At 48.8% G+C, this 11,132-nt stretch overlaps 1 protein-coding gene and 1 long non-coding RNA gene across 2 annotated transcripts; both read left to right on the forward strand.

The window, feature by feature from the left end:
* The first annotated feature begins 768 nt into the window (after positions 1-768).
* Positions 769-1,471, forward strand: LOC123186267 (auxin-responsive protein SAUR36-like). The gene has a single exon (XM_044598050.1). The coding sequence runs from the start codon at positions 865-867 to the stop codon at positions 1,402-1,404; it is 540 nt and encodes a 179-aa protein (XP_044453985.1). The 5' UTR covers positions 769-864; the 3' UTR covers positions 1,405-1,471.
* Positions 1,472-8,706: 7,235 nt separating this feature from the next.
* Positions 8,707-10,886, forward strand: LOC123186268 (uncharacterized). The gene is made up of 3 exons (XR_006493587.1): positions 8,707-8,957; positions 9,543-9,752; positions 9,868-10,886. It is a non-coding gene; the product is annotated as an uncharacterized lncRNA (long non-coding RNA).
* The last annotated feature ends 246 nt before the right edge of the window (positions 10,887-11,132 follow it).

Raw genomic sequence — 11,132 nt, forward strand, 5'->3', positions numbered from 1 at the left:
TTCCGATTTACAGGAAAAAATACGTCTGGACCGTTAAATGTACCGACGCAGGACCGCGATGGATGATAAAACACGTCCTTATGAATATATACTAAGCCAAGGGATATATACTAAGCCCTTATGTTTGCGGGTGGTTTGAGAGCCCGCGTTGAAGATGCCCTTATGAATATATACTAAGCCAAGGAAGGAAAATCTTGTAGTTTCGGTAGCGAAAACTATGTGTAGCCTCGCATGGCACACGTACCACGTGCTCCATTTCGATGTGCAACATATACAAATCAATCGTTCAGGAACGAACTCAACATGCCTGAGTAATCCCAGGAATTAATTAAGGGGAGCCTTTTGTGCTGAGTGCGCCAAGGCTTTGTACGATGAAAGATGCTTAAAGAAATAAAACTAGAATTTTTTTAAGCATCGGTGTTTATTTGTACATGATAGATGCTTAACTAAGCGTCTCTCTTATAAAAATAGATATCGGTGCTTTAAAAAACCTGATTTATTTTTTTAAGCATCTCCCTAAGCATCCTTCGTTGTACAAAGCCTAAGAGATACTAATGTCGTGCCTGATCGAGGGCAGGAGCCGACGCGTGCAAGCTGCGGTGCGCTGGGTTGGGCTGCACGGACTGCCCCAGCTTGGAACTGTACGCCGATCTCGTCCCGGTGTCGTGTCGCGCGCAGCGACACAAAAACTACTATCCCCGCCAGCGCTATATATATCCCCTCCCCGTCCCGCTCTTCCACTCCACCACCCACACCGCGCAGCTCGCTACCAAGCCTGCCAAGTCCCAACAAGCAGCAGCAGCAAGCGAGCCAACGAGTCCTCCGGTCGCTCGTCGGAGGCAGGGCCAGGCAACGCAACGCAGCATGTGCAACCTCATCACGATCCCGTCGGTAGCCTGGCTGCACCGCGCCGTGCGCCGGTGGCGGGCCCGCCGCTCCGCGTCCGCCCCGGTTCCCGCGGGGCACGTGGCGGTGTGTGCGGACGGCGCGCGGTTCATGGTGCGGCTGGCGCACCTGAGCCACCCGGCGTTCCTGGAGCTGCTCCGGCAGGCGGAGGAGGAGTACGGCTTCCCGTCCGGCGCCTCCGGCCCCGTCGCGCTCCCCTGCGACAAGGGCCGCCTCCGCGACGTCCTCCGCCGCGTCTCTTCCTTGTCCGGCTCCGAGGAGCCGCGCCTCTCCTCCTTCTGCCGCCGCCGCGGCGACTCGCGGCCGCTGCTGCAGGGGATGGCCTCCCGTGAGCGCGCGCGCCGCGGCACCGAACGATCGGGCGACGGAGCACCCAATTTCTGCCATGCACAGCGGCAGCAGCCGGTGACAGACACGGTCCCCCGGACGCGTACGCTCCGCACAGCAGGCGCCGAAACGCTGATCAGAAGGGCCTGCGTGCTCATCTGCGCTGCGTAATGCCGGCGATCGGACAAACATGTACTGGAGCCGGGTTGATGGTGATGGTACTAGTAACTGATTGAAGAAGGCGACAATTTTTTGAAATTCTTTCCTCAGTAACTATTCTACTCGTCTGTGCAACTCCTTGCCGAGGCATACGAGTAAACTAATTAATAAAGATTGATTGATTGTTCTTGTCATACATGCAATTGGTCCTCGTTTCGTTTGTGATTCATTCATTTCTTCGTCATGTCGATGTGGCAAAACGTATCTTGGCCGTTAATCATTAACTTCTTTTGCAAAAAATAATCATTGGCCTAAGCTTAGCAAGCTGACCCTCCAAAAAAAAAACTTAGTAAGCTGAGACATACTCCCTTCGTTCCCAAATAGTTGTCTTTCTAGACATTTCAAATGGACTCAACATACGGATGTATGTAGATATATTTTAAAGTGTAGATTCACTTATTTTGCGCCGTATGTAGTCACTTGTTGAAATCTCTAGAAAGACAAGTATTTAGGAATGGAGGGAGTAGGTCGTTAGCCTAATCTTAGTATGACGAAGACATCCATTGGTCATTGCCCTTTTTTTTTTGCGAAAATGAATCATTAGCCGAAGCTTAGTAAGATGATGAAGACATTGGTGTTTTTCGGCAGTGTCATGCGTGCAATCCAAACCACAGATTACCTGCTGATTAGGAAACCGTGCACATGCTTATGGCGAGTAAAGCAGGACATGCATGCATGCAACGACGATCCTGCACGTATGCCAGAATCTGAACCTCTTCTCCTGTAGGGCGACCAGGTGACTTGACCGACCGAATACCGTTCAGATCCACAGACCGGCCATCTTATATTCTTATCGGCCGATCTGGCTTCAGAGGTCTAGTAAGGTGGTGTTTGGTTCTCTAGTCCTAGGACTTTTTCTAGTTTCTGGGATTTTTTTAAAATAGACTCTTAAGAAGCTGTTTCTAAAAAAGTCCTAAAAAAGTCATATTCTGTTTGGTTTGCTAGGGACTTTTTCTAGTCCCTACACCAAAAAGTCCCTGAAAACAAACACCCTTTAAGAGCGGCGGCGCCACGTAGTAACTGTTTGCCAGACAAGAGTCATGTGGAGTAGTTGGTCTGTTTTCTTTTTACTTGCGTCTACTCTGCATGAAGATTTTGGTCATTCCCGGCCCAATCTTGGACGTTTTTCTGTCAGACATTTGGCCTGACGATTCTCAAGGTTACGCGGCTCCCTGTCTCCCCCCTACTTCGCGCGCGTGCATGGCGATCGAGTAGTAAAAACAGAACAAAAGAACAGGCGTGTCAGACGACAAACCTCCCTGCAGGGTAGCCAGGTGAGTTGAGTCGCCAAGTCCGCTGAAGCTCACGGACCATCATCTTCCCTGGATGCCAACTGGCGATCGGCACGTAGCACGTAACGGCTCCCAGATCGGCAGCAGCATCATCCAGCAGGGCTCTTCCTCCCACGGTGGATTGTATGCGAACCTAACTACACTGCATTTTTCAGGCGCCATATCCGCAGCTAGCTAGCTAAACGATCTGTGTCTCGATTAAAATTTTGCGCCGCATCCAGCCAGTGACACCAGCCGTGAGACTGCTCGTGCGCACGACGTCTCACCGGCCTCGGTCGACCGGCGGGTACGTACGTGTCACGGCGCGGGGTCGTCGCACATGCGGGGATTCTCCGCGGCGGGGGCGACGATCACGGCGTCCAGTGTGGACTCATCGACTGCTCCAACCCAAATCCGTGCGTCCGGCGTCCCATCTGCTCTCGAGATCACGATCACAGTGCATGTGCGTAAACAAGGCGTTCGAGAGGGAGATGGCCGTCCTACTCTTACTATAGACACGTACAGTGTAGGATACCGGTAGTATACTGTATGTACATGGGTGACCGGCCGGCCGGGTGCCTGCACCACGCATCGGCATCGGCATCGGTCCTTTCCGGGTGCCTAGTTATACTAGCCGTGAGTGTCAAGTACAAGTACTGCTCCTTGCTCCTTCTCATGATTGGCACGTCGCCAAGTTAACTCATGTTCTTCCCTCCGGATTAGATTGCCCAAACTTCTAGCTAGCTCGATTTGTACGTATGTGTGCAATAGTCAGTAGCAGCTGCCTTGGTTGTACTGACTGTAAGGGCATCTCCAGCCTCCCAGGGGGCGCCTAAAATCACCGCCTGGGGTGAGCCGGCGCAAAAATTGGGCCTGGGGGCGAGTTGGTCCCCAGCCGCCGGCCCCAGGGCCGCCCCCAGGCACGTTTTAAAATAAAAGAAGTTCGGCGAAGTTCGGCTTAAACACGATAAAATTCGGCCAAACACGATAAATTTCGGCACATTACGGCGAAGTTCGCGGATTTTCATTACATAGCACATATACATAAACTAATCTAAAGGAAAAACTGGCTGAAGTCGCCGCCATCGTCGTCGTCGGCCTTCTCCTCCTTGACGCGGGCGCCCCTGCTGGACCCCTGTCCGGCGTCGCCATGACGGACTGGTGGCGGCGCATCGTCGTCGTCGTCGCTGTCGCAGATGACGAAGACTCCGCCTTCGTCGCGGCCGCGTCGACGTTCCGCGAAGCGAAGCAGGCCGGCGCGCTGGCGCTCCTTCGCCTTCTCCAGGCGCTCCTTCTCCATCGCTATGGAGTCCCTGCGCGCCCATTCCAGGGCCACTTCGTCGTCGTCGAGCTCCGTCGTCACCGGCGCGGCCGGCTCCGTCTTTGGCTTGACGAAGTGCGAAGGAGGAGCCGACGAGGAGGCGCACCGGCCGCCCTCGTTGATGACGATGCTGGTGTTGCGGGTGCGCCGGCCGGCGTCTCCGCCGCGGGCTCGGCCTTGACGCCGAGCAGGGCCGGAGTGCCGGAGGAGTGCGATGAAGATCGGGAGGAGAAAGAAGAGGAGGAGGACCCGAACCTCCTTGGCGCCCATGGCCCGGCGCGTCGGTGCTGCGCCGGGGCGCCCGCCCTCGCTGGGTACGCCAACGGCGGGTCGTTGCCGCCCTCGAGGTACGTCAGCACGCCCTCGAGTGTGCGGCCGGGGACGCCTCACCACAGGTGGCGCCCCTCGCTGTTCTACCAGCCGCCAACCACCGGCGCGTCGTTGATGGACGCCAAGCGCTGCTGCTGGCGGCGCTCGAAATACGCCGCCCAAGCCGCGTGGTTGTCGGCAGCGTACTGGGGGAGGGAGAGTTGGGCGTCGGTGAGGGAGGCGCGCACGACCTCGACTTCCTCGACGAAGTACGTCGGCTTAGCCACGGCGTCGGGCAACGGGGGAATGGGTACTCCCCCGGCGCTGAGCCTCCAACCCGTCGGCCCGGCGCACATGTCCGGCGGCGCCGGGATGTTCGCCTGGAACAGGAGCCAGGACTCCTGTTCGCGGAGCGAACGGCGGCCGAAGCCGTTGGCCGCCGCCTCGTCTCCAGGGTAGCGTTCCGCCATGGCGACGGGCTCGGGAGAGGTAGAGAGATAGAGGGAGGGGCTGGACGGCGGCGCTCGGGAGAGGTAGGGAGAGGGAGGAGCTGGGCGGCGGCGAGGGGCGGGGCTGGTGTGGGCACAGGCGAGTGCAGGCCACCGGCTATATAGCCGCGCTGCACCCGTGTGTACGCGTGCGAGAGAGGGGAGGCGTCGGCGCGCCGTCCTGTGACGCGCCGCCCGTGAGGAATCAATGGTAAGGCTGACCGGCGGCAGCCTTGGCATTGATTCCCCGCGGGAACCGAGGCTGCTGGGGGAAGACGAGGCGCCGTGTCGCTGACGCGGCGGGCCTGCGGCTGTTTCGCGCCAAAACAGTTCGCCCCGGCGCCCCCGGGCGTCCCCAGCGCGCCGGGTTCGGGCTGGGTCCGCCGGCGCTGTTTTCGGCTCAGGCCGGCGAAAATTGGGCTCCTGGAAGCGCGGCTGGGCCGTTTATTTGGCGCCGGCGCGAAAAAATCGTCTGAGGAAGCCTTCCTGGGGACGCAGCTGGAGATGCCCTAACTATCAAGTATGTGCATGTATACAAGGACTGCTCCTTCTGATGATTGCCGTGTCACTCACAAACCCATGTTCTAGTTGCTCGATCGTTACATCCTACTCCCTATGTAAACTAATATAAAAACATTTAAATTACTACTTTATTGATCTAAACACTCTTATATTAATTTACAGAAGAAGTACATGTTTATGGTACACTGGTACACGGCTCATCTGAAAGTTAAGTTGGTAGGGTATCATCAAACTGGCTTGAAGTCGTATGCAGACCAATATTATTATCATTATTTTTAGGTGGAAGTCGTATTCAAACGTTGTACACTACTGTATGGGTGTGTTGCAGAGTCAGCCACATGCTCGCATATGCCGCACCACGAAGCAAGCATGCATGCATGTATCACATGGAGTCATCATTTGCACTTACTCACGGCCGCGGGGCACCCACTACGTGCGCGCGTACGCTAATTTGCGTGGGTGCTTGACACGTACAGCATCTAGCGAAGCACGGGACAAATTAAGCCTACATACAAGTATCAAATCATGTAAATTTCCTTGGTGTATTAACTTTTGTTCCGTTCCCACACTAACTAATGCGAGGCCGGAGAAGACGACCTTCATCATGAAAATTGTACCTTCTAGAGCTAATAATCATGCATTGTTCAACCACACTCCAGAAGGGTTGCTCAGACCAAAATGGCTGAACAGCTGAAAATAGTAATGTATACGAGGTTTTATGCCCAATCTCCTTAATTAAAAACCAAAGGATATATTTTTGCCTCGTCTACACACAGAAACTTACGGCCACAGAAAACTCACATGAAGTCCTAACATGCTGTTAAATTTTTATTTGCTGCATGCCACACGGGACCATTTTGGCTCATCCGAGACACACTGGTACGCGACATTTTTTCGCAGGAAAGGATAAATTTTGCTACGATTATCTGACCAGCTCGAAGGCAACATAACAAGTTCATGAGTTAGTAGATGCAACCTATATTAGTGGCAACCTAGCATTACACAAGGACGGAACTCGTACTACGTTGCTACGTGTCAAAACTAATCGGTTATTAGATATTGTGGAGGCTAAGCTTTAAATGCGATACAGCAAGAATTGCATCTAGACACTCTGTCCGGACTCCTAAAGCAGGGACCCTGCTTTTGCATGCATGCACCGTACACATTATAGAGTAATTAAAAATGCATTATTTGTTTATTTTTCAATCAACAAAACATATTTATTTTTGCATGGTCCCTTTCCCCCCCTGCTTCGTTGGCACAAACATGAAAAAGATGCAGATCCTAAAGGCCTCTCCCACTCTCCTTTTCTTATTCTTTCCGCGCTTTATGTCAGATCCATGGATAACAATATCAGAAAATATAGTGTGGAACTTGGAAGCATATGCTAACTACTGGTACTGTATACACCAGATGTGCCTGCAAAATATATTTGCTTTTGTTTGATCTGTTGTAACCGGCAATGTTCGCCGAATCACTGACCTGATCAGAGAGAGAAAAATATCCTTCAGACAAGATGCAAAAAAAAAAAAAGAACTGGACGTGGCAAGTAGAATGATGCGTTTGTGCTTTCATGCATGCAGTAGGACAAGTAGCGTTTATAAATCAGACAAAATACTAACCTGCCAGTAGTTTCTGTAATTATTGAAACTAAATAAAAACAAGATGTGGCTGCTGGGATTCGAGCCCAGGTCTCCACGGCCACAACGTGGAATTCTCACCACTAAACTGCAGCCACTATTTTATTTGTTTGTTAAATTTTAGCTTTAACTTCTAGTGATAAGACTCTAATTAGTCTGTTATGATTAGGGGGTTTAGATTATCATATGGTTAGTTTTCTCTTTCCTTCAGTAATTTGTAAGACTGTGGTTTCTATTAAATGAAGTCAAACTTTCTAAAGTTTGACCAAGTTTATAGTAAACAACATAAACATTTACCATAATAAATCTATATAATGTGAAAATATATTAAACAATAAATCTAATGGAATTGATGTGTTATTGTATATGTTAAGGCCTTTTTTGGTTCATAGGATAGGAATTTTATAGGAATAGGAAAATCAAAGGAAGTGAGATGACATCCATGTCAATTTCTATAGAGAAAGAGATGTCATTTGGTGCATAGGATATGATTTTTTCCATTGAGTCTAGGCTAATGCTTTTTTTCCTCCAAAATATAAAGGATTGATTCCTATCCTACATAGGAATAGGAATCCATTCCTACAAACCAAAGTGCTTCAAAGGAATGTTTCCTTTGCAAATCCTATCCTATAGATATTCCTATAAAAATCCTAAAAACCAAAAAAGGCCTAATATTTTTGTCTATAAACTTTTCAGAGTTTACAAAGCTTGACTTTGACCAAAGCTAGTACCCCAAGTAAATAAAAACGGTGGGAGTAGGAGGGAAGATCCTCTCTCTATGTAAAAAACTTCTACCAAATGACAAGGCGATAAGCTATCCGATGTCGATCCGTCCGTCCCGCTGGGCTTTTACAAAACTGTACATGGTTATTTTCCATGCTGCCAGGGAAAAGAAGAAGGAAATTCACGGGTGAAAATCATTTAAATAAAACGGGCCACACTCCAAAGCTATTAATACAGTAAAAGGTTGCCCTATAACTATAAGTGATTATTTACTGTAATATCTTTTGTGGGGGATGCAATGACGATGCACATACGAGAGCGCACAAACAAAAACACATAAAACACCCGAGAGCGAGCATTCTGAGCACACCATATAACCGATGGACATCGAAGATAAATCAACAAATATTGTTAAGTTTGTGCAGAGTAGAAGGATTTGATCATTTGAGACAGTGACGAATCTAGGGGGAGGGGGGTGCTTCAACATGCTCGAGCACCCCCCCTCCAATAATTGTTTTTTTACTAGTATTCAGCCGAAACTCGTCGAAATTTAAGCTTATTCAAATTAAAAAGCTAAGAGTTAGTGACTTGTTCTTCACACTATTAACTTTGAGCCTCCCTTCATTTTCTTTCAAGATGCGCCACTGTTTGAAACATGAAGACATTAAGGACAGTATAACCGCACCTAATCCCTGCCCTCACAGCGATTTGCGTTTTTAGCCGTCCGTTTCGACGATCTAGACGTTTTTGGCCGTCTGATCTGGTGTCTACAGTAATCTGTTTCGCATTTGTTAACTACTGGCCCATCTGTCCTATGGGCTACTGCTCCACAGGCCGGAACGAAGCATTGCGGTAAACTGGGCCTTTTCTGCCAGCTGCCGGCCCATATAACTAACGAACCAGGGGTGCTGCGCTTGTGAAAAAAAATACCTCCAAGGGGATCCAGTGACACACGCACAAAGGAGCGACCGGTCTGCGTTCATCCAGCCCCGATGCGAGGCGAGATCGAGCCAAGGCCAGGGCCCAGGCTCGCGCCGGGATTGAGCGGAGGTGCGGGATTCTGGATCGAGCAGAATCGCGGGATGCGGGTCGCCCGAGGGAATCAAGCCGAGGCGACATGCGCGAGGGGATCAGCAGAGGCGCGTCATGCGGCAATAATGGTCGACGCCTCGTGTGCTAGAAACTGCTCCGCTCACTCTTGAAGCGGATAATCATGGCGTATTCATGGCTGGTAATGTGGCAATCCTTTCCTATGCCTACTGGCAATATATGTTGGTTCTTCTTCGCGTGGTTTCTGAATCCTTTCCTATATCCTTTCCTACAATCCATCTCTCTTATCTTTTATTTTATCTGTAACAGCGAAGATAATCTGAAACGGGTTTCTGGTTGATGATCTCCTCTCTGTTCCATCCAGTTTTCTGCTTGATTGTCCTCGCTCATGTTGCCGCCTTCTGATGCTATGCAGTACCACTGAAATCTTGTTTTACTTGGAGAAGCTTGGTACTCACGAAAGATGAAAAAACCTGATATTCCAGTTCAGTGTTGTGTTAGTGGGTTTATTTCCATTCATGTGTACACATAGAAGTTTATTGTTTTCTGTAATTTTAAGTAGCCATACTTACAAGGAAGAAATTAGTGTTCACTGAAAAAACCTGACATTTCAGTTCAGTGTTGTGTTATTGGGTGCATTTTTATTTATGTTGTACATATAGAAGCTATATTGTTTTTTGTAATTTCAGATGGCCATACGTAGCAGGAAGAAATTAGAAATTAGTGTTCACTGTAATTTTAATGATGTGCACATATGTATTGGCAGGGCAGAAGATGTGGAAGATCCAATACACTGGTAAACACCACAGAGGACGTGGCGTGATACGGCCGCAAGAGGATGGCATACGTTTAGCAGGCCAAGAACTAGAGCAACGGCCCGCACTACCTCTGCATCTGGGGCAAGGTCTCCTGCCCCCATGGCAACATCAACATAGTCCACGCCAAGTTCATCTCCAACCTGCCGGTAGAGGCCATTGTGAGTTTGGTTTAAGTATGATTTTCCATTTGTCTTGTCCGGTCGCATGCTTGGTACTCTTGATGCCATTCCTTGTGGTGCATGCTGATGTTGTTCTGGTATTTTCTTTGGTCAGGGGCGTAAGGTCGGTGTCTTAGTGTACCTGAGCAGCATCTAAAGGTTAGTTTCCAGAATTTATCAGTTATCTGCTTACCATTCAGGTGTCGATTCCAGAATTTGTTGTTGCTCAATGGGAAGTTTTCTAAATCGACTTGTTAGTTGTTCATGATTCGATGATTTATTTTTGGTTTGGTCAATGTTTGAAATGTTGGTCGCACACTTGCAATGTGCTGTCATTCTTCTGCAGAACGAATTGTGCAATTTGAAAGTGTGAAAACGGGCACTAGGTGTGTGTACTGATTACTGAATTTGGTCCCACATAAAAGTTTGCACTCTGGGCGATATTTAGGCCATTCTCCTCTGCCCATCTGATGGGCAAGGTGTATGGATATTTCTGTTCATACAACATTGCTGGACATGTTACTTCACCATGATCAAATGAGTAATAGTCTCTTGGATTTTGCACATCCTTTGCGTCCTTTGCCACTTCACGCATTTGCATGGACTGTCAACAATTCATTATTTTTAATGAAGAATGTCTTATATACACTGGATAAGATAAGATAGGGGCGGACGAACTAGGGCTGCTGCGAGGCCGAGGTGCCAGACGGCCTAATTATTAGAGTGATGATTTCCACATGTAATGATGCTACGCTCATATTTTTTGCATAAGAATCTTCAGATTTTACATTGAAATGTGGACCTATAGCTTGTAGATGATGTATGAGGTTTGAAATCTTCAGTGGTTCTTCCAGTTAAGGAGAGCATATGAGGTTTTCTTCCTGCTCTTAGTTGGCCTCTTGGGTGATATTTTTTGGACTAATTTAAGGAATCAGGTAAGCATTCACCTTACAAGTCATAATAACTTTTCCGTAAAATGGTGCATCTGTTAAGTTTCTCAGCAAAGCGCACCACAAATGTGACCAGAGCACTTCACAATGGTCATGGAATTACAGTAACTATTGGGGTAGTGATTATTTATGTTGACACTCTTCTGTTCGTTGTCAAGCAATTCAGTATTGGTGTTGATGGACTTTTCTCTTTGAATTGACATCAATACGGGGCAATATGATTTAACGGTGAAGGATGTCAGGCTATGGTTAGAACATGTGTACTATGTAATGGTTGGTTTGGCGTAATAATAATAATTCATCTTTCCATGTACTCTATTGCCTGGTTTGAAGTTCATTTTGAATCATGTGATGTTTCGCCGTAGAATTCATCTATCGACGCTCTATACTTTGAACTGTGTATATTTTCTTAGAAATTTGTACAACCTAG

Source organism: Triticum aestivum, chromosome 2A (assembly GCF_018294505.1).
Source record: "Triticum aestivum cultivar Chinese Spring chromosome 2A, IWGSC CS RefSeq v2.1, whole genome shotgun sequence".
NCBI lineage: Eukaryota > Viridiplantae > Streptophyta > Magnoliopsida > Poales > Poaceae > Triticum > Triticum aestivum.